The following is a 24,187-nucleotide window of genomic DNA, read 5'->3' as shown; positions in this document are numbered from 1 at the left end:
CATGGATGTGATTTGCCCTGTATGTGGTGTCCTGAAACATTTAGGTATATTTCTAGTGCAACACACCTGAATGAAATGATTAGGGAATCATTATTATGTAAGTAGGGATTGCACTCTTTCAGAGGTACCGAGTAATATTTCAAATATAGTTGCTATCAGTTTTGTTCCAGAGGTGTTTATATCTGGTGGAACTAAAACTGCTCAGTGGAATTTCAGCTGTTCTTACCTAAAGGCTTCTCCTTCATAGTACAACATCTGTTACCAATCAGAGAGAATGAAACCTCTTTTTAAACTCATAGGAACAGAGACATCAGGCCATTTTTTGTGGTACACTGACTCACATCAAAGAATTCAGACACTTTTACAGCAGTTTTTCTGATTAGTCAGGAGAATGGGCGTTCAAAAGGTCTTTTGAAATGTTACACCCTTGCAATACATTACAAGGCACTGAATTAAATTTAAACAACACCCTGTAAAAGTACAGTTTCTGGCGTTCTTATTTTATAGAGCTGTACAGAAAGGAACACTAACAAATGTTATATCATTAACAATAAAAAAGAATAAAATACTAGAAACATTTCACAATAGTTTTATTTGGCTAAACAACTAAAGGACATCTAGAAGCAACTGCTGACTGTAAAAGAAGTCAGATATTGAAGTTAATTATAAAAACAAAGCCACTGGTGTTACCAGCAAATCAAAGCCCCAAAAACTAATTGCTCAGCATCTTAGTTAAGACAAACAGGTCGCGCTGACCTTTTTTGTTGTCTGTCATTTTGACTGACAGGGTCAAAAAAATAATCTATAATCTATTTTTACCCATCAGTTTTTAAAATGACAATAATAACATAAACAGTTGCATTTAATTTTCATTAAATTTAATTAATATTCAACAAGAGAATTCACACTATGCCATCACATGTCAAACAAATGAATACATGACTTTTTCCCCGCAGTGACAAAAACCACTGACTCTGGTTGCAGTAACTACATATAAACAATACGATTGAACAATTGCACTTAAATTATGAACAGTTCAGCTGCTGTGGACAGAAAGCACAATCTCAACTTCCTCCTGGCCTGCATGGACATGAATTATGCATTGGAGACTGGTATTACAAGCACCACTTAAGCTGAAGTTTTGACCTGTAACCGGTGGGTTGCCAGTGCGAACCCCATTCTGCCCAGAATACAATGCAGCTCACCACAACAAGTGTGTGAATGAATGACTGATTGCAGTGTAAACTGCTTTGGAGTCCTCTGACTTGATAAACTGCCATAAAAAAGCAGATAATTTACCACTGTGGGGATGGTATGCTGCACGATTAGTAGTTGTCTTGTTAACAGATTTAATCACTTGAGCCGAGGATCTGTGTAGCTACTCCAGATTCAGCATGGGCATTTTCTTGTTGGTTGCATTGGATTTTAATTAGGCGTATCAGAGTAAAAGGGGATGTATGGTAATGTATGGACCACTTTCATGTTTTACATGATTTGTAAAACTTTTTACATATCGTGATTTTTACAAATCATTTATCGTTTTCCTTCAACTTCACAATTGTGCACCATTTTCTGTCGGTGTATCACAAAATCCAAATGAAACACACTTTGCAATGTGGCTAAATAAGAATAGGTCCAACAGATATGAACATGTTTGCAAGGGTTTGTGCAATCTCTGACATTTTACTGAAATCGCTTTGTGGGGAGCTGGCTTGGTCTCTAAACGTCTGCCTACCATTTGTGTTTTTAAAGCACATCACTTCACTTCACATAAATGTACAAAGCTGTCCAAGACCGGAAGTGAGGTTAACAGAGGCTGTGACGGGACGTGCTATATGATTGAACATCCTCCAATTGTCAGCACAAAGGATTTCGGCATGACTTCTGAGAATGCTGATGCAGCATACCTGCTAGATCCTGGCAGCGGCGATTCAAAGAGCCGTGCTGGCCTTTGAAACCCATCATACCTCACCCCTGTGGTTGTTAAAAAGAGTCAGTGTGCTTAACAGTTTCAGTATGTTTGGCACAAGCCATAGGTCCAAGTGTAACAGGGGAGAAAATTCATTTTTTTATGAAACAGTGTATATGAAATCAAAAGCATTTCTAATGATATTAGATATTTCAGCACAATAAACACACATCCACACAAACATGAATTGCTTGATAAAAGAACATCTAAAAGACTGAGGAAATAATATTTCTAAAACTCTGAGAACAAAAATGTGATCCCTGACAGCATCTTTCAAAATCTGATTTCTGTTTCTAGAGTATCCCATGAAGGTTAGATGAAGCCATTTTCAAATAATAAATTCTATAAAAAGTCCCCTCTTGGTTGGTGGAAATAAAAACATTTGTAAAGGGGAAACGGCCAGACATTCCAGGAATACCCTGAGAGCTCGATACATTTAAGGACTGGACTGGAAAACCAGAGTCAGAGATCAGGGCCAAGCTGTTTGAGGCACAGCCATTTACATTACCAGCAACAAAAAACGTAAATGTGGAGGCTGATCATGTGTACTATAGGATGATATTCCTGATCTATTACCATATGCCATGACAGTTAGATTTTTTTTTTTCTCACTGTAGCGTGACAGGAGTGAGAAAAGAAAAATTTCACTAGACACAGAGGTAAGACATATTTTATGGGTACTCAGCAGCCAGTTGTTCTGAAGCGTTTCAACTATGAGCTTTTTGCTCTGGAACATAGACATCTTTATATCTACCAAGGCCATTTTATGAGTGGGTTTCCATTACACAGGGCCTAAATCTGATCCTTCATGTCTATTACGTCCTCTGACACTGAGCAGATTCTCTTCCTATGGTGATCTGAGGACATCCACCTCAATGTCCAGGATGTGATTAGAAACAGTTAAGCTAGACTAAAACAACGTTTATATAAATTCACAGCAGTTACAGTTTAAAAGTCCAGGTTTGCCACTCAAACTTAAAAGAAATGTATACAATGGATTTCTTATGGACCTTAAATGAACTGAGCTGCTCCAGACTTCAAGTAGTAGAAGAAAGGAAAGGGGGTGATCTGACCAGTATTATAATTGTCTACCTAAAAACATAATTTTGACTGTTTCAAAGCGGATAACATCTAAAAATTAACTAAAATCTGTTTTACTGAGAAGTTTGTAGTTGTTCACAGATATTTTATGATGAAAGCCTCCAATTTAACCACACACAAGCAGCAGCTCCTCCATTCAGACTTAAAATCGGTAGGAGAAGGCCGGGGTATCCAGAGAGAACCCACACTTGCATAAGGAGAACTCCATACAAAAAGAACCTAGGCCTTCCTTGCTGCAAGGCAAAATGATACCAATCGGACCACTGCCCGTCTTACTTTTAAAACTTTAACTTAATTTGTCAAGTCACTTAAAAAGTGTTGCTGTCTCAATAGCAGAGTATAAACTCAAAGACTCAAAGAGTATAAACTCAAAGAGTATAAACTGGGAAATGAAAAAAACAAAATGCAGGGGAAATTTGACCAAATAGAAATGTTTACCATCCTCCCACTGATAAGTTGCAACTTTAGCCCACAGCCATTGCAAAAAGTCTGACCTCCATACCGGTGTCGGTCTCAGGGTAAATTTCTACCTGTATTTGTTTTCGCCCTGGTTACTGCAGCAAAAAAAGCACGGTGGAGGATAAGCTACCCTGGATGCCAAAAAGGTCCTGGCAGTGAAAACACAACTTCAATTACATAAAGAGAGCAAAATTTTCCAGCACCAAGTTTCACCAAACTGCCTGGAGCGGCAATTCCTTCCCAAAGACCAACCAATTTTAATCTAATATTCTGTTAAAGACCATTAAACAGGCCTTTGGATTCTATTGACCGTGACCAAGTGGCCAGCTATAATTTAAGTTTTGACACTAAAGTGAAACTAAAGCTTTAAAACACAAAAATCTCAGGACAGCAGTTTGGCCAAAGTGGAACATAACGTTTCATAGTTAAACAGCATCCTGACGCCTGAATGTAAAAGGAGGCTTCCTCAAACACATTTTAACATTTAAAGCTTCCCTACTGAATCTAAACAGCAAGAATAGTTCAGGACTATACATAAACACTGTATTTAAAGTCCATCAGGAAAAAGACATAATGTTTAACTCTGTGGTGATTGCATCTGACCTCATAAGGGATAAGTATCTGTGTGATGTCTCAGAGGACAGCAAATAAAACGCAGCAAAATAAGCACAAGGCTAAAACTGGACCAAAAGCAACATCAAGGTTTTCTTAAGTTTGCAGAGTGCATGTTTGTTAAATATAAAACTTCGATAACATGGTAGATAACTTTGAAGTGCTTTTTAATTAAATATAAGCTATTAAAGAAACCGAGCTTACAGTAGAAATAATAAACATTCTCATCAGAGCGAAGACACTAGACACCATGAAGGTGAAAGCAAGACTTCTTTACGCCTACTGTAACATTAACCTTGGAGTCATCGGGGGTTTTTTTTAGCAACTTGTGCAATACCAATAACACTCACCGAACACTTCATTTAATACATATGGAATCTGTTATTGTCTAATTTTGAATCAGTTTCTTGTTCTTGCTAAGCAATAAGCTATTTTATGTCTGTAGTCCATCTCTTTAAAGTTTCAACACATTGTGCATTCAAAGATGGCATTTTAAACATTTCATTTTTAAAAAGAACCTATTTGAGCTATTCTGCACAAATCCTCTACAATAACAACACTGAAGATTTCATTTTTAGACTAAAAACCTGAGGGATGTTTGTATATCAGACATTTCTGAAATCCTCAGACCAGCATCATCATGACTTCTAGATCTATCAAGTTGCTTCTTTGTGATTGATTTCAGTCTTGTGTTAGGCATCTTCTGGGTAAATTAAAATTTTACAGTTACAAACTGAAGACCTACGATATAAAGTATAAACAACATCAGTCCAGGGACAGATCCTTGAGGAACAACTGGAAACAGCTTAAGCAATCACTAACACAAAGTGAAATACAGTATAAGGTATCATGCTTCTAACACTTTGGAAACAATTTCATAATAGTCAATTTTTTTACAATAACCAATGTTGAAAGTGGTTATGAAGAAGATAAAAAGACTATATAAAACAAAATATGTTAGCTCACTATTACTATTATTAGTCATAACATGCCTGATTTCCCTCTGATAATTTTCTCCATACTCTGCAAAACTTACCTTGTACCGGCTAGATAGTCTTTTCCAGATTGAACAGTTCTCATAGGCCTCTGGGCTGCACCAACTTTAGGGGTCAGTGTGTAACCCTCTCGACCCAGCATCTTGTTGGCCAGGTTCAGGTTGGTCAGCTGAACACAGTAATACAGAGAAATAATTCATCTTAATTTTATTGTACTTAAAGATGTTTTGTCTGATCAGCTTTTTTTCAGTGCAAGCCATTGGTAACAGTAAATCCTGTGTTTTAAGCTGTTGAGTTCCTCCCTCAGCTGACTGCCTTTATCTCTGGTATCTATGTGAAATGTATACACAGCACATGGCACAGCTAGTCTCTGTTTAACACTAAATCCAACCTTCACCTCCGCCTCCTCCATCCTTAACAGCAACAGTTATCATGACTCTCCAGTCGAAATGTGCTTATAACCCAATCAGCCTCATCTCAGTGCTACTCTGTAGTCTCAGTGAAATATTATGGGAGTATTAATCATACATCATACCGTTGTGGTATTTTATTTACTTTATTTCCTCCTGTGCGCTAAATGTCCAATGGGAAAACTGTTGAGCTGCCAGACCTTGTACGACATAAAAGAAAAATGTGTCAGCATGTTGTTACACACCCACAGCGCTAGTTTACTTCTAAAGTTAGACAAGTTATATTCCTTCAAAGAACAAAATCTAAATGGAGGAAATATAATACGTTTGATTGTGGATACTGTTTATATTCATAAAGAGACAAAACGTAGGGATTCACAGAAACAATAAATGTTCTCTCAGGGGCTATCCATCTCTATTCTGCACCATCCTCTTCTGTCATGTTTACGGGACTTTCTATTTATTTAAAACAAGGCAATCTTACAACAGTGGACATAAACAGACACACATGGTGAAAGGATCCACAATCATATTGTCGCATCACTGCACAGCAGCATGATGGAAATGGCGGCCATGCCTGGTTTTACTCAGTGTCAGTCTCTTTCTGTTTATATGGCCCTGCTTGAGAGTGAGTAATTACTTAAACCCTGAGGTCAACTGTGCAGCGGAGTGTTGTTCATGTTTACAAAGTTCTCCATTTAGCCCAGAAAGTGATTTAATGACTTAAATCGGAGCCTTAGAAAAATCTAAATGTTCTCTGAGCCCTATAAGTGCCAAATACTGGACTATTTGACTAAAGCTTCTGCCATGGCCTGGATTAACTGCTCTTGGGAAACACAGCAAACAAGTTTCAGATAGAATGAAAAATGTACAGTCAGAAAGAAAGTCATAAAACCTGCACTCTGTGTGGTCTGGTGCCATCACAAAAAAACTCTTCACTTAAAAAAAATGAAGTGAGGCAAAAGAGGGAGGAAAGGTTTAGGGTCTCCCAATGCTGAGGGCCAAACCATTGGAGAATATGGGAGAAGGTGGTGATGGAGCCAGCCAAGCTGCCACTCCCCTGCTCAGTGCCAATTTGCCACATTCCTCCATTTATAAGCATCAATTACCAAAAAAAAGTGGCTGCCTGTTAAGTATCAACAGAAATCACTCCCCCATGGTGCATCTGATAATGAGACCTCACACAGAGCCATGGCTTGATGCGGCTCACCGCTTTTTGGGCCAGCCAGCGTTAAACTTCAGTTCCAGACCCACCCCCACAGCCGCCCCAACCCACAGACTGGAGGCGAGTGGAGGGCTGAAGGAGGAAGGTGTGCTGAAAGAGGCAGCAGACCTCCGTGGCTCCAACAGGTCTGCTGAAAGTATGAGCAGCTACACGCCGCCCATCAGCATGGGGTCTAAGCCAGATTTACGCATCAACAAAGGAAAATATCAAAGACCTCACAGTGAGACTGACAATTCCTCTCTACATGAAACATTACAGAGACTTTTTTCCTTGAAAGAAATACTACAGAGGTCAGCTAACAGCTGCTTAATATCTGCATAGCCTCTTGTACCGGCTGACAGAGTGGATCCAATTTCATACCTTAATCTTCTTAAACTTAGTTTCTGAGGTGCAGAACATCCCTGTTTCAGCAGACACTACATACATTACAATTGCATATAAAATCTAAAACATTTTGAGACAGTTATTCTGATTAATTGTGATTAATCAATTGAAATAATTGAAGTAATCATTATTTCAATGATGGCTGATTTAGCAATCGAGTAATCATTAACTAGAGCATATAAACTCAAAAAAGCCATTTTCTGAGAGAAAAACAATAGTCAGGGCTGTAACTAAGCCAAAACTGTACAAAAAAAATCTATAAATTTTGCATTTAGGAACAAAAAACCCTTTCTAAATATGTTCCAGACAGAGCTCCTCAGGTGGCAAAGTTTTAGCTTCATCTGATTCAAATTCTGTAAAAGCTCCAATAAAAAACCTTTTGCTATTTAGTTATTAAACAGCTGATCCAAAAAATATGAACAGATCAACCCTACACTGTATTGATGGTAAGCCAAGAAGAAAAGGTTGAACTTTTCACATGTTGATATTAGGAGGATTTTTTTAGCTGCAAATGAATCCTTTGGTACAAATGATCACGCGAACTTAAATTAAATGCTCAAAAATTGGGGGAGCTTTACGACATGAGATAAACCTCGGAAAGGAATTATATATTATTATAATGTACCAAGACAAAAAAGAAACCCACATGGTGTGTCAGCAGGTTGATGTGACTGGAGCTGGCATAGTGGCGAGCAACCTGCTTGTCAGCCAGTTTCTGCAGGGCTGAGATGAATGCTTGCTGATTTGACTGGGCTTGGGCAGACAAAGATTGTAAGTCCCTCAAAGTCCCCTCTGAGTTAGACTTGTGCTTGGAACGGCTCCTGTACATTCCTAAAATGAACAGAAACAAGGGTGAGACATCACATTAATTTAGTTGTGAAAGCCACATGCAACAGAACTTCGATTACCTTGGTGTGCTGAGGTAGGTCTAGAGAATGTCTGGCTGTAGACGTGCGTGGCACTTGGTATTGCAAATGTAGTTTTGGAGTTGGTTGTGGGTGTAGTAACAGACTGAATCCTTCTCAGAGCCTGGTTTGGTGGCACAGCAGAAGCTCCATTAGAGCTGGTAGATGAGGGTGTCTGATTCACTTTTGGCTGCGTGATGACGGGGGCAGAGGTGTATGCGGGAGGATCGGAAAGAGTTTCCGAATGGCAAAAGTTAGACTTGGCCAAGGACTGTGCGTAAGACGGTGGCTGCGGAGGTGGCGGCGGTGGGGGGCAGTGAAGAGGAATGGATTTTGTAGTAGGAGAGCAGTGCTGTGGATGAATGTTTGCGCAGCCTGAACTTGGAGAAAAACTGGAGCAGTGCTGAGACGACTGGACATCTGGTTGAGTTTTACTGGCAGTAACGTCAGCCTGTTGGTCTGAACGCAGCACAGGCAATTGAGTCTCAGAGGATTTGATGTTTGGGTCACTGCAGACTTTCCCTGCAGAGAGTGAGGACTCTGAAGCTCTGGAGTCCTCTTTGGTCACAGGCAAAGCTGTTTAAAGGGGAAAGAAAGCCCAAGCTATGTTATCATTAGTCACTCATTCCTCTACTCTGACAGACACTATGATCCAACACTGAGTCCTAATCATTTGATGGCTGACCTGTCCATCTCACATGACTCTTCTTTTGTTTACTTTTAAGTGGTTCAAAAAAATAAGCAGTTGTTCTTTAATATCACAAGATAATATAAAAAATGTACTGCAAACCAGAAATATGAATAAAAATAAAACATATGGAACTTACTTTTAGAATTTGCCCTGCTGCCTGAATCCTGAGCCTTGACACTTCTAACTTTATTTCCTAAGAAGACGTTGGCTGATTTATTTCTATGTGTATAATATGTCAGCACTTCCTCCAGATCGTTCTCACTGTGGAAAAAAAGACATTAAAATAAATGAGGCCACTTAGCTCATATTACCATGTATCCTGCCAAGCCAAAGTATTCACACCTCTTGTAACGTTTTCATGTTAGAAAAACACTCACTTCATTGTATTTTACTAGGATTTTGTGACAAACAAAGTAGCATACAACTTTGAAGTAGAAACACACATTCATTCCAACAAGTTTTACAATTCTGTGTTTGTATACATAAGATTTGATTTAAAGCATTCCAATTGAAAACAGTTGATAATTGTTTTCCTTCTCAAAGATGAACCTTCACACCAGTCTGTTTAGGAGCTCCTAACGAGTTTACGTTCAAGACTTTCCTATATTTACCTCCACCCAACTTCTCATTAACTTTGACCAGCTTCACTGTTTCTGCTGAAGTGAAGCATCCCCACAGAATGATGCTGCCACTGCCATTTTTCACATTTGGTAACAATGGATTCAGGGAGATCTGCTATTTTTCTACCACACAATGTATTCTGTATGAAGGCCAAAGTTCAATTTTGGTTTCTTTTTCCACATGTTTGTAAAGTTCCCTACATGGTTTATGGCAGGCTGGTGTTCTTATAGGTTTCTTTCAACAATATATTTCTCTTGCCACTCTTCGTATAATTTGTGGAGTGCATGACTAATGGTTATTCTGTCAACAGGTTCTTCCAGATGAGCCGTGGATCTCTGCATTTCTCCTAAAGTTACCAAGGGTTTCTTTTCTGCTTCATAAACTAACACGCCTTGCAATTGCCTTGGATGATTGAATGAGCAGAGCTCCAAATCTTGGGGAACTGTTGTTTAAGCACCAACCCTGCTTTAAACTTTGGTCCTGACCTTTCGGCTGTGTATTCATGTTTTTTTGTTCACTAATGTTCTCTAACATACCTTGAGTTACTTCTCACAGCAATTAGTTGTGCAAGATTCTAGCTTGGGGTATATAAAAAAGCATACATTTTTCAAATTTGTAGAAAATGTTAAAATCCATGTGGTTTTTTTTCCACTTCACAACTGTACATTGTGTTGTGTTGGTCTATCACATAAAATAATAACAGAATTCATTAAAGTTTGTGACTGTAAGGTGAGAAAATCTGGGAAGGTTCATGGAGTATGACTACTTTTGAAAAATACAATAGAAATACACCGGTGTATAGCCAAGCAATGAATGAAGGAGGTCTTTAGTGGGTTTTAAAACCCACTAAAAGACACACAAACCTTGCTCCCATAATGTACTCTTGAAATACACTCTCGTTAACACAATGCTCCTCTTCGCCACTTTCCTGCTTTGTCATCAACTCAGTTTCCTGTAAAAGAGAAAGGAAAGCAGAAGGCAGCTGGTCTCAGTTATCCAAGTATGATTCTCTTAAGTTTCAGTCCCTCATCAGGACAAAATGCTGTGATTAAACTGAATTATTGGATGAAGTACCTTATTGTAACAGTGGATGAACTCTCCTAACTGGTAGGACAGGATGCGTCTGCGATCTTGGAGTGGTAACTGGTGATTGGGCAACACAATGTTTATGTCTTGTTGAAGGTTAGTGGCAGCTCTTCTCAAGAATCGTATCACAAGCTCCTGTCCAGACAAATAAAATACATGTAAATTGGCGTGCCGTGGTGGCGGACCACATTCAGAGGCAACGTGGCCTCGACGCGGCTGTCGCGGGTTCGACTCCCGGACCCAACGACGTTTACCGCATGTCTTCCCCCCTCTCATTCTCCCTTTCTCCCTGTCAGCCTACTTTGAAAAAGGGGCAATAGAGCCCACAAAAAGACCCCTTGCAGGGCGATAAAAAAGAAATAGAAAAAAAAAAATACATGTAAATTATCTTAGCACTGCTATGCAGAAATACTGATTCATCATAGTCTGCTTTTAAATATCCCATTTGCTTTAGTTCTTCAAAAAGAAAAAAGAGTCCACCCCAATTTAACTGATTTGGTTTGAGGTCACTGATGATGATGTATACTGAAGACTTTCCAGTCAGACTGCCTCTTACACTCCACGTTTTCCTTCACTGTGGCCACAAATGTCTAATACACATTTCAGCTACGTAGCACAAATGACTAAATAATTACAATGGAAATTCATAGTTAGGAAACAATGCTTTGGAGTGTTCCACCAATTCTACTTGTACTAAAAAATATCATGGGGAGAGAGGTAAAAGCGCATAAGTAAAACAGAATAGAACTCATTTATTTGACATGGATTTTTTTATTAAAAGAATTGCTGCAAATGAACTAAAGTTACCCAGTCCCTGGACAGAAAGATAAAATTTCAGATAGATATACAAACAACGGTGAAAGTATAAATATACCCATATAGACTAGTGGCATGTACAATAATTAGGCACTGACTAATACCCTACTAAACGATAACAAATAAACAGGTAAATAACTTTTAAAAATATATATATAATACTTAAAATTCTAAAATCCTGGGAGAACAGGGTAGAGGTACAGGGTACAGACAAAAACAGCAGAACAACACAACAGTGTCAGGACAAGGCACACAAGCTAATAACGCTAATGTTGGCATATCTGACTACCAATGAGACCTTACCATTTGGTCGTTGTCATCATCTGGCCAGGTTGGGATAGAGTTGGTTTTGCTCTCAACTAAAAGCCTGCACTGGACTCTCTGAAGGTAAGAGGAAAAAGCCATCCGAGCCTGCACTTTGCTGAAAATAAAGCAGAGAGATGAAAACCATTTAAAATGGTAAAGTACACAATTAAGAGAAAGCAGTTAATTTTTATCTTTGCAAAGACATTATATTTTGATGTGCTGGTATGCTCTAGGACAGGGGTGGGCAATCCTGGTCCTCGAGGGCCGGTGTCCTGCAACTCTTAGATGTCTCCCTGGTCCAACACACCTGAATCCAACAGCTGAATCACCTCCTAAGTGCAGTCAAGTTCTCCAGAGTCCTGCTAACGACCTCATTATTTGACTCAGGTGTGTTGAAGTAGAGATGCATCTAAAAGTTGCAGGACACCGGCCCTCGAGGACCAGGAGTGCCCACCCCTGCTCTAGGAGCTCCTCTTAATCTCTGTAAACCACAGGTGTCAAACTCCAGTCCTCCAGGGCCGCTGTCCTGCAGTTTTTAGATGTGCCACAGGTACAAAACGCTGGAATGAAATGACTTAATTGCCTCCTTCTTGTGTAGATCAGTTCTCCAGAGCCTTAATGACCTAATTATTGTATTCAGGTGTGGTGCAGCAGAGGCACATCTAAAAGTTGCAGGACACCGGCCCTTGAGGACTGGAGTTTGACACCCCTGCTGTAAACAAAAGGCGCAGATGCCAAATACTGAGATCAAATTCAGATTACTTTTTTAACTATGATTGATTGTAGCTTCAGGACAGCAGCCAGGAAGTACAAAGTAACTCTGGAGGAGCTACAGAGATCCACAGCTCAGGTTGGATAATATCTTAATAGAACACCTGTTAGTAGTCGACCCCACAAAACTGCCCTTTATGAAAGAGTGGCAAGAAAAAGCCATTTTGCAAGAGAAGAGAGCACGTCACCGTGAACACTTGTTTCAAAATGAATCTAGCAGACTTGGAAGACAACATAGTTCTAATGACTTGAGACCAACTTTCTACAGAGTTCTGTTAATGATGTAATTATTTGATTTAGGTGTGAAGAAGAGACAAACCATCCCTTGGAAACTGGAGATTGATGTCTGTAATTTAAATCAAAGTATATTCAAATGTCCAATCCATGTCTAGACTTTGTGTCCACACATATTAATCAACTAGTTTCACTCAATTCAACTCACAGAATGCATGTGGGAAATTTCTTTTCAAAAAATTTAACTGTAAATAGTGGTTAAGAATGTAAAGATGTAATGATTATATAATTTCAGGTATTTTGTAGTTTTCATTCAATAAAGGCCTGTTTTTACTGGAGTCTATGATCAAGTACAAACCTGACAACAAGCGACTTCACTCAAATTCTCAATTTTATCATCTAAGGAACTAAAAAACTATTGAACTATAAGATAAATATAGTATTACTTTCAACCAAAAGTTACTAAAATGTAACTTTTGGTACAGATAGGTCAGCTTATCAAGAGAACTGTCAGAAAACAGTATCTTTTTAAGATAAAATCCTGTGAAATGCAAACTCATGTGCTAGATGATCATTTCCCAGCTTCATACACTCTAAGAAATCCCATAGATTTTTCAACAAACTCAGACTTGTTATTGTAATACTTTGCCGGGTTATAATATCAAGGAAACATTTAAAATCATCAGGAGACTGTAGTCTTGGAAACAAATATACAGGAAACTACAGTTCATAGTGTTTGCATATGACCTCCTGTGGAACTCATTAAAAGTCAAAAGGCTGGAAAACTTTTATATTGGAACTTGTAAAAAACTAAAAGATTAGATAAACACATTCTGCATACAGCACAGCATAACTAAAAAACCACATCATATAATTTAACTGCAAAGTTATTAAAAAATTAAGAAGGTACATTTGTTCTGAAAACAAACATTGATCCATACACCCATTTCAGTAACACTCTCTCCAGGGTGGAAAGGGGACTGGTGGCTGTCTCTAGCAGCCAAAGGGCAGGGTACAGCCTGAGCAGTTCAGCGTTCCAGCACAGGGCAACACAGAGGCAAAAAGCACAAACAAACATGCACAGACACACTCATCCAAACCTAGGGACAGTTTCTATAAAACGATTATGCTTACGTATCTTGGACAAGCTGGGTACCTGGAGGGAACACGGGCATGCACAGGAAGAGCATGCAACTGAGATAAGGCTCATAAGTATTATTTGAATTTAGAAACAGTGCTAAGAACTTCTCCACCATCCAGCCTACAAACATAAATGTAGGAGTTGTTGCACGGTAGTGGCAGCATCATGCTGTGGCAATACAAAATTCTAACTAAGAAAATGTGGCAAGACTTGAAAATTTATATTCCAAGACTTTTCATATTCTCTAACTGAGCCAGAGCTACTTTGCAAATAAAATGGGCAATAATCTCAGCTTCAAGAAGCACAAAGCTGGTAGAGATCATAGGTGTAACTTCCTGAAGGACTGGAGTGGACATGTCCCCACCAACTTTGACTTAAAGGGGACAGTCCCCACCAATATTTCAAACACCTTTTTTTCTTTATGTGCCTGCTTCTATTTACGGACAGTAACTTCGCAGTAGCTGCGCGCTGTGTTCAAAGCATTAGCAGCCAGTTAATCATTTCTAGCATTCCTTTGTAGAAAACGTAAATGGCAGGTCCGCTCAGAGAGCCCGTAGATTGGACATCACGTGACTTACTATGCACGGCAGTGTGCCACATGCGCTGTTGCTTGGTAATGAGTGGTAGTAAAGGTGGTTTAGAAAATGACAAATGCAAAGAATCTGAAAAAGGGACAATGTTTTGCTATGCCAGCAAGATATACAGGGCCAAGGGAATCACATTTCATAGGTCTGTAAAAAGTTTTAATTTAAAAATAAATTAAAACTTTAAAGAAAGTGGGGAGTCAGTTAACTATGCTATAGCTCAACTTCGACAACCTTAATATCTACCTTTGCTCCGCAGTTCGACATGTTTCGGTTCAGTTAGCACAAAAATAAGGCAACCGACACATCTACTTTCTGACAGATTATCAGTAGAGCAGGTGTTAAAATTAGCTAAGCAACCACCACAAGTGTTCCGACGATTATTTCTTAGTTATTGCAAAATAAACATTAAGCCTGAAAACTCAAAAAAACATAAAACTGTAACAGACTGAATGTTCTGTTTTTACGTACTTTCAGTGTGGGAAATGTTTTTGTGCTTTCTAATGTTAATTCCTGATACACTTGAACGTAATCTTTGCTCTGAGATTCAGCTCTGTTAATTATTAGTTGCAATTCCAATGGTTTTTTGTGTGATGTTAAGTACAGAGACATGGACAGCTGCAGAATCGCATGTGAGACAGAAAAAGATATGAAAATGAATTAAGACCTGCCTTATTGTATAATTTTATAGTAAACAAATATGTTTGCTATGTTAACATATCTCATCCGCTATGTGTAATTCAGCAGGGTCCAGATTTATGCCAATTCAGAATCACAATTGAAAAATACAAAGTTTGCACGGAAAAGGATTCATTTGACGCAGAAGCTGTTCATTCTGTTTTTATTAATTCCTTAATAACATTTTGATTGTTACAAAATCTAATGTTGTTGATGTTTTTAAGCACTTCATAAAATCAGGCAACAAAAGGCAACTATATTATTGTGATAATTCTTCACAAAAAATGTCAGTAAATTGTGTAACTGTTTTCAACTGTAGGCAAGCATTGAGCAAATATACAGACTCATTCCATAACATAGAATGACTGAAAAGTAAAATTTTTAGAAATTACATCACCAAGTAACAGACATTATATAGATCTTTAACATCTTTATATCTCTTTGTGTATTTAACACCAGCTAAAAGGTTATTTTCAAAAGATACAATTAATCTGACAAGCCTCATCAGGCTGTATATCCTAATTTACTGAATATTGGATATAAGACTATATGGGATTCACATTTAAGTTTTGGCCTTATTCCCATTAAAAAGGCCTTCAGGTCGTATAACTGTGGTGCATCAGACCCACCCATATTCTCCTTCTCCACAATGCGTCCCCACCAATTTTCAACACAAAGTTACACCCTTGGTAGAGACATACCTTCAAAAAAGGCTTGTAGCTGTAACTCCAACAAAAGATAACTCATGGGACACACATATTCACTTAACTTTTACATATTGCAAGGAAAGTGTAAATTTTTTTTGAAAACCTGCATACATACACTACATTACATTTATATTGTTATTTATATTGTTATTGGTACATACAAAAAATACCAATAACAAAATGTTAAAAACCTATTCAGGGCATATAAATACTTGCAATGTAAGGCTCACCTTCTTCCTTGTACACCCTTAGCGACCGGAGCAAGTTTATAAACATTCTTTTGAAATGTGAAATATAAGAACAGTATCCAACACTAACATTAGCCCAGAATATAGACTGACCTGAGGTCCAGCCCCTGCTGAAGGACGTTCAGGAGGTTGACTGAGGGCCTGGCATTTTGCATGGCTGTGTCTGAGCTGGACTCAGGTTTGTTGTGGCTTTGCTCCAGTGGAATGGCCATTTGTTTACTTTGCTCCATTACCAAAACCTTGAGCGGGAGTGGCTCAAGAGGTTGTTTCACCTCCTCGATTTCCTCCTGAGAACACTCCTCGGTCTCTTGGCTTCTGTTTTCAGCCAGGAAGGCCCTGGATTCCTTCCCTGAGGTGTGCGGCAGTGCAAGAAAAGACAAATGTCAGTTACATCACAGGCATTTGGGATAAAACAGGCATGTGCTCAGAAAAGGTTTTTTATTGTTGCTGCGAAGAAATGAACTCATTCCGAGTCATTTTTGGCCAACCTTACCATGACACAGGGGAGTTATTTATTAAAACCAAAAGTGCTGTAACATGTTATGTTGTTCTACTTAACTCCACACACAGTAACATGCAGAATACATCAGACCTACTCAGTTTTTTTCCCCTCGCAGCAGAGTGATGACTCAGGTGGCGTTCTTTCTTTTTTTGTGCTTCCAGAGACAGCAGTTTCCTCTCATACTGAACAACGTGACGGCCATGAGCTGTGTCCGCCACCAGGTGAGTGTTCCTGTTAATGGGTCTGACAACAGAACAGTATGTGAACAGTGGGGCATTGTTATTTGGATTCGTGTCATTCAACAATTAAAAAGGAGGAAGATACTTCTTTTAAATTCCAAGTCGCTTGTCAAAAACACAAAAATATTGTGTAGCTTCTCCTGAAGTATGATGATCCAAAACAAAGAAGATAAATGCCAAACAGCAGCATCTAACGGGTTGAAGCAGTAACCAATCAGTCTGATTACCTAACAAATATGGAAAATAGAAGGCTTAAAACAAAACTAAACTAAAGAACCTAAATGAAGGCTGCTTTACTAAAATAAAAATGGGTTCCTAACTAAGCATTAATCATCTATCACTCTTTTCTTTCCTGTCACCAAATCAACACCACAATGCTGAGCAGACACGAGGAACATGTTGGAAAAGCTTCTTCATCTCTTTAATGAGTCCTCTAACCTGTGCAATCAAAGTATAAAATACAGACAAGAGAGAATCCAAGCTTTTCCATAAGCCAAAGGAAAGATGTGTTCCTGCCTTCCAACCGCAATGGGAATGCTTACCTTCCATGGAAAAGTCGCTTTGCCAGCAAGGAGTTCAGTGATGGCTTGGACTCGAGATATGGTCTGACAGAAAAAGGAGGAAAAACAAACACAATTCAAAATAGCTTTAATCTTTTTCAAGCCTTAAGTTCAATGTGTTTTTATAGATGTCATAAAATTCAGTTTTTAGGACATCTACGAATGAAATCCAGCAAAATAACCTGAAATAGACTGTTCTTTATATAATTGGGATTAATTCCTGCTCTGACCTAGTTGTTCTTTCAGCAATTGGCAGTTTTTGAGTCTGAGTACTCAAGTTAACAATTAATCGATTGCTAAAACAGCTGACAATTATTTCAATAATTAATTCATCACAATTAATCAGGTTTATTGTTTCAGCCCCAATTCTGACATTAAACAATTGTGATCCTGAAAGATAACACTTTTTTTTTTTTTTACATATAAGGACCCTGCTCCTTTATCTTTAATGTTTTTGGTTACAGTTAGGGAATCCAAATACAAACGGATAGATGGATTTTTTTTTAACTCATTTGCTTTTCCATACATTTGTCAAGCTCCGAACTTTTCCAGGCTGTGTAGGATCCCTGGTTTGACTCTATTTGTGCGGATTATCCTAAATTATCTTGAATTTCCATGTTATCAGGAGACTGTAACAAACAGCTTGAGGCCTTTTAAGGTATCTGCCTCTGATTACCCATAAAGCTCCCATGTATCCTGGGTGGGGAAGATTCTTATGAAACCCCCTCTTCTCTCATACTCCTCCCTTATCCTTCTCAGCACTTTGATCTACATTCAAGAGAAAAAGAAAAAAAAACATGATGTATTAAAAAGGATGCCATATTTTATTAAGACAGTGCATGAAAGTCAGCGTGGCCTCTGCTGCTTTTCTGACAACATGCAACACCCTGGCTTACCTCCTCAGTAGTCAAGTTCAGAGTGCTCTCTTCTAGGCTGCTTTTAGCTTTTGGCTTGTCGTTTAATCCATTTGTTTCCGAACTAACGGCTGATACAGTCCTGTGCTGTAAAGAGATAAGAACATAAAAACATTATTAATGTCCAATGTTAAAAATTATCTATATTTAGCCCTAAAGGATGTTAAAGTTCAATCTTGTAGAAGAAGTATAATTAACTACTATGACTAAAACATAATTCCTTTGCATCTACATATTTAACTTCCATTTATGAATGAAAAATGTGCAAACTATGCCACAGGCAACAAGAGTTTCTATTTTTCTCTTCTCCCTGTTACAGAAATAGCACATTTTTGCAATGCACTGGCATTCCGGTTGGCCCCTCTGACTGACAACTTTGGCATGCAGTTTGGGACAGCAGCCAGTAAGCTGGGCACAACCCCACAGGATCACATACGTAATTTGTCATCTAAATAGCAGAGGGATTATGTTTAATTTGCCTGATGCGGCTGGAGGGTTGTAAAGGCAGCCAAGCAGTGACATGGCCTAATCCCACAGCAAAAGTTTCAACTGTTAAAGAGTGAAATGGAAGAACAGGTTCCCTGTAGGCCCAATATTCTCACAGAGCCTCTGTGACAGCTATGGTGTGGTTTTGCGCCATGTATGTAGTGCATGCCTCACAAAGTTATTTACTCTACTTGAATGTTTTCAAATTTTGTCACATGGTAATTACATAATTCAATTAATTTTACTTGGATTTTATGTGACAGACCAACACAATGTTGTGCATAATTGTGACGAAGATGAAAAGAAAAAAAAAACCTTTTCAATATATTCTTCATATGCATTTCAAAATCTCAGAAGTTTCTACCAAGCCCATCCAAACTACTACTTTACAGAAACCACTGACATTACAGCTGCATGTGACTCGGGATAACTTGTGACCAGATTGATTTTGAGACTTTTTAGCCCGCTCTGTCACAGTCAGATTGGATGGAGAGCATCTGTAAACATTACATTTTAAACCATGCTATTGATTTTAAATTGAGTTTAGGCCTAGACTTTGACTGGTCCACAGTAACACAAAAAACCACCTTTTTTCAATTGCCCCTCTGGCAGTAAGTTTAGAGTAAACATCTGTTATATGATGAAACTTCACCACAATTTAGAGTCTATTGCAACTAGCCTAAAACTTTCAGATGTACCTAAACTCCAACACACCTTAATCAACTGAATGACTCATTACCCGACCTCCACAGAACTGTTACTCTAAAGAGGAAATCCAGCCATTTGATCCATGTGTGTCGCAGCATGGATGCATCCAAAATGACCATCCCTGTTATAATAGTTTTGCATTTAGGGTTACCTTCTATGTTACTCCATCCATCTTCCCTGTTCCTGCTGAAAGAAAAGCATCTCCACAGCATGATGCTGCCACTACAATTGCAGGAAAGTACGAGACATTTCCAAGTCAGCACTTTCCAGATTGCATGATTAATAGTTGTCAGATTGTTTGCAGTTACTTCAAAATTACCATGGTCATTTTACTCAATAAAGCTCTCCTTGCATGACCAGGTTTGCAGTGGTGCCATAATGTTTCAAATACTAGACGGGTTTAACAGTGTTTCATGAGACATTCAAAACTTGTGATATTGTTATATAATTTAACTGCTTTAAACTTCTCCACACCTTGCCCTTCTTGGTGTATCTCGAGAGCTTCACAGAATAACTGTTTTTATACTAATATTAAATTACACACAAATAAACTCAGGTTGTAAAAAAAATCTATCCACTTCACAATTATATGTGACTTTGTGTTGATCTATCACAAAAAATTCCAATAAAACGTAAAGTTTGACGCTACGGCATGATAAAACATGGAATGGGTCAAGGAGTTCACATTATTTGCAAGGCACTGAACATTTGAGATTCTGCATAGTTAAGTCCTTTTGAGGCCAGCGGTGCAATGCAGCATCTGAACCTTTTACTTGTAAAGGGCCACTTTGCTAATGTAATGAAAAGTCCTATTGAAAACGCAGCATTAGGAATCAATAGAAGCCATCTGTCTGTCACAGTGAAAAATAGTTAAGCCACATAATTAAATCAAGAAAAAAGCAGCAAGTAGTTTTTTAGCAGCGAAGTAACAAGCATCAGGGAATTACAAGTGGAAAAAAACAAAAGATTAATATGTCTGAGTCCGAATAAAACCAGCTTGCTTTGCAAAGTGGTTGTTGGAGCAAAAAAACACTTCTGCATGAGGACATTTGTGTTACCCTTAAGTCTTTACAAAAGGCACATGACAACACGCAAACCGCATCGACACGCCACTGTAAAACATTGTCACTATGTGTCTAAATAAGCTCCTTAACACAACATGAGGTGGAGCAGAAATCTGTCTGCTTTAGTAATCTTCCTCCGGCAGTGCTGCACCACAACTTGATGCAGTAGTCAAGCAGAGGAGCCAAGCGAATTAGCTGTCGTGGCATCATTAGGCAACATGACCCGAAGAGAACATTAGTCATTTGATTAGAAATGATAAAAAACTAAGGCACCGAGTTCTCAGCTTTTTCAAGCTGATGTCACTCAAACACTTTAATTACATTAGCAGTTGTTTCACATTACAGTACATTTTCCAGGAGGGTGAGGGAAGAGCTCAGTGGCAGCTGCAGAAATGTACTGTTTTATCCCCCTGTTGCTGCATGAGGATAAAATGCAGTGCGACCCAAGGAAGGGTGAATGAGTGCAAAGCTTTGTTATCCTCTACCTGTAGTCTTGGTGCCGCCTTCTTGTCGACTGTGAATCGATCTGAACGAGGCTGTTTCGACAGAGGGTCTTGACCCACAAGGCCTGCAAAGAGAGAGAAACTCGGGAGTCAGTACCATAATCTTCAAGAAATCAAAAAAGATTTAAAGCAAAACAGGGTGGATAGAGTTTTAAAATCACAATATCCAAGTTAGAAAAAAAACCTAAAAAGGCTGTGTATACTATCACCTGGCTACTTTTCAGTTTTAGGTTTTACTTAGAGAAGTAAAAAGCCAGCAGCAAGCGCTGTTAAGCAGTTAACAGTTCCATATTTGGTCACTTCAATGTATGTTATTGGGATTTTACATTATACAGTAGACCAACACAAAGTAGTGTCCAGTTATAAAGCAGAATGAATTTTTTTATTTTCTTTTAGAATAATGCCACTCATTATGGCAGCATGTTGGAGTAGCTCTGTTACCTTAGTTCTGATTTGCTATTTTTCTGTAAATTGTTTTTGGTTGAGGCATCTCATGTTTGGATGATTATTCAATCTAGTTTGGATGTTGTGAGCTGGAGGGATTTTTGCTCTTACACTTTTACTTTGAGGTGGCAACAAGTTATTGGTTTTTACATCTGAGAGCAGCTGATTAGAATCTCAAAAGCTTGAAAAATACCTGAGCTTTGACCCCAAACTCCAGAGGAGTTGTAAAGGAGACTTCATGGATGCAGAAGAGAGAAAAATAGGAACCATTGCTTTCGTTCATCATAATATCCTCTACTCCAATGTTTCTCTGCCCAGGTTTCTGACTAGATGACCAGAGAGAGATTTAAAGAGAAGCAGTAAAAGCAAATGAGGTGGATTAGCAGTGCTTGCCAACAACTGATGGTGTTAAGCAGGATATGTTACTGTGGAATATTGTCTCTGCTGCCCAGATATTGAGCTGTTAGCATATCATTACAGCAACACCAATATGTCAAACAACAACATTCTTCAGTCATAGGCCTCCTCAGATTTATTGCAACACTAACTGCTACTGGAGATCCTTCCTGCCCACAGCATCACCATCTAAAATGACACTTTTAAGATACTTGCATGATATCAATTACAATATTTAATTTCCCTTTGGGATAAATAAAGCATTGTTTTTATTAAATGTGAATTGAATTGGAAAGATCTTTTAAAAATATTTACCCAATACAAATTTGACCAGCTTCCCAGTTCCTGTCAAGACCCGCACCCCAGCAGTACATTTGACCAAAAACAGTGTGTTCAGGGTTGGTTTTCTTCCACATGTAGTGACTTCATCTAGTTGTGCGAAGTCCACAAACAACAGTTGTCCAGTCAACAGTTTCTCTATTTTGACCTCTGAATCTCTGCAGCTCCCAACTCACTACTTTGTGTTAAGCTATCACATAAAACCCCAATAAAATACATAGAAGTTTGAAAATTTGAAGCATATAAAAACAAACACAGGGTCAAGGAAGTAAAGAAAATCCTAATATTCTATTTATAGAAAACAGCTAATGTATTAAGTGCATCACATTCATCTCATCTCAGCAAAATGTTCCCACCCTGACAAAAATATTTATGAGTTTAATTTTATTGTTTATTGCTTCCCACACCCTCCCAAAGCCCAGTGAACAGCTGAATAAATTTGTTTGTCATATCTTGCACTCTCATATGAACTGAATAAAGCCTATTGACAGCTTTTAGCTTGAGGCTGTTTGTTCTGCCTCTTTCGAGCCGTCAGGCATCAGGCCCCTGTCATGCTCTCGCCTAAACACTGCAATTATTACAAACACTGGTGACATGGAGTTGACAGCTACACACAGGCAGGGAATGAATGCTAATGGAATGCTGTCATTATTTACAGAACTGGGATGCAGCCCAAGCGTTATCAGCCAACAGAGACTTTGTTTGGTACATAATAGATGTGCTATGTTTTACATGCCACTGCTCATTTTCTCCAGACCCGCAAGGAACATCTCAGTCCAAAGATAACTGGCAATTTATGATTCTACTCTTTCATTTAATGAGCCAGAGGGGAGAGTTTCAAGCCACAGCATGGCCCAGCATATCTCACACACACATTTGGGCATGCACAAGTGTACACATGCACATACTAGCCATTCCTCTAATATCATTAGCCTGGGACCACAGATAAACATAAGAGCTCATAATATTTATAGAAGTCATAAGTGGGCAGAGGATAACCTGAACAACAATAAGCCAGGAATTACATGATATTATACATTCTAAACAACATGTTTTCACACCCGAATTATCAGTAGTTACAGATCTAACATGGTTTAGTAATTCTTTGCATGAAAACATCAAATCAAGAATAGAGGGAACCCAAGACCCTAAACAGGGCAAAATAAATATGGAAAAAAATTTATTAAGAAAGGAGGCATCATAGATAGACTTCTTATCTGTGCCTTGGGCTGAAGCTTGATGACAATTAAAAAAACACTCAGGCATGTGTATTCAATTTGATCCGAGTGTAATTTAATGCTAATTAATAAACGTTGTGGTTTAATATTTCAACACAGGAATGCTTCCTTTAAAACCATGCAGCTTTTTTGAAAGTCGTTTGCGCAAACTCAGCTTAGAGTGGAATGCTGGAAAACATTAAACAATAGGCAACTGTCTCGAACAGCTTGAAACCTGCACACCACAAGAGTGACCGACCAGCAGCAAAGTCAATAGGGTGGTGAATAAAAACAAACGATGTATAATAATTACAACATTCTGATTTAGTGTTAAGAACGGATGTCTGAACTGTGCCTGAAGCGACACTGCCACATACTTTTTGAACTTTTCACATCTTGTAACGTCACAACCCAAAATCTATTGGAATTGTGATAAATCAGTGCATACACGTAAGGTGGAAGAAAAAATATATTATTTAATTTTACAAATACATCTGAAAGTGTGGTATGCGTATGTATTTCACATTCCCATAATTAGAGTAGGAGTTAAGCGTGCTGTGGTAGCTCTGGAGGAGGTGAAGAAATCCATACATAATGAATTTGTCAACAAAACAGTTATTAGTCATGCACTCTAAAAGTCCGGGCTTTATGGAATAAATTCCCTATTGAAAAAAAGTAGTACAATGTCTCTTTATTGCCACAAACCATGTAGTTCGATAATGGTGTCTAAGAATCTTTGAGGTTCTTGGCTGTATTTACGTAAAGATTACATTAGGCAGAGGTGGAGTTTATCTCCCAATTATGTGACTTAGTTGCTATCTGTACTGTATTTAGGGGTATCAGAGTAAAAGAGGTGAATACAATGTCATGAT

The 24,187-nt window shown here is 38.5% G+C and overlaps 1 protein-coding gene across 5 annotated transcripts in view; it reads right to left on the bottom strand.

Moving 5' to 3' along the window:
* The window catches only part of ttll5 (tubulin tyrosine ligase like 5), a 64,990-nt gene that overhangs the window by 20,419 nt on the left and 20,384 nt on the right, over nt 1–24,187 (bottom strand). For all 5 annotated transcript variants that reach the window (XM_023352425.1, XM_023352422.1, XM_023352426.1 and 2 more), the window contains 13 exons: nt 20,902–20,984; nt 18,141–18,245; nt 17,921–18,012; nt 17,227–17,289; nt 16,540–16,688; nt 16,037–16,292; nt 11,578–11,695; nt 10,447–10,593; nt 10,236–10,324; nt 8,888–9,012; nt 8,064–8,636; nt 7,802–7,986; nt 5,178–5,305 (listed from right to left, as the gene is read on the bottom strand). In XM_023352425.1, coding sequence (XP_023208193.1) covers nt 5,178–5,305; nt 7,802–7,986; nt 8,064–8,636; nt 8,888–9,012; nt 10,236–10,324; nt 10,447–10,593; nt 11,578–11,695; nt 16,037–16,292; nt 16,540–16,688; nt 17,227–17,289; nt 17,921–18,012; nt 18,141–18,245; nt 20,902–20,984 — 2,113 coding nt within the window. The remainder of the gene's footprint in view (nt 1–5,177; nt 5,306–7,801; nt 7,987–8,063; nt 8,637–8,887; nt 9,013–10,235; nt 10,325–10,446; nt 10,594–11,577; nt 11,696–16,036; nt 16,293–16,539; nt 16,689–17,226; nt 17,290–17,920; nt 18,013–18,140; nt 18,246–20,901; nt 20,985–24,187) is intronic.

Source organism: Xiphophorus maculatus, chromosome 19 (assembly GCF_002775205.1).
Source record: "Xiphophorus maculatus strain JP 163 A chromosome 19, X_maculatus-5.0-male, whole genome shotgun sequence".
In the NCBI taxonomy this organism is placed as follows: Eukaryota; Metazoa; Chordata; class Actinopteri; order Cyprinodontiformes; family Poeciliidae; genus Xiphophorus; species Xiphophorus maculatus.
The sequence above is the reverse complement of the archived record's forward strand: the minus strand, read 5'-3'. Positions and strand labels throughout refer to the sequence as shown.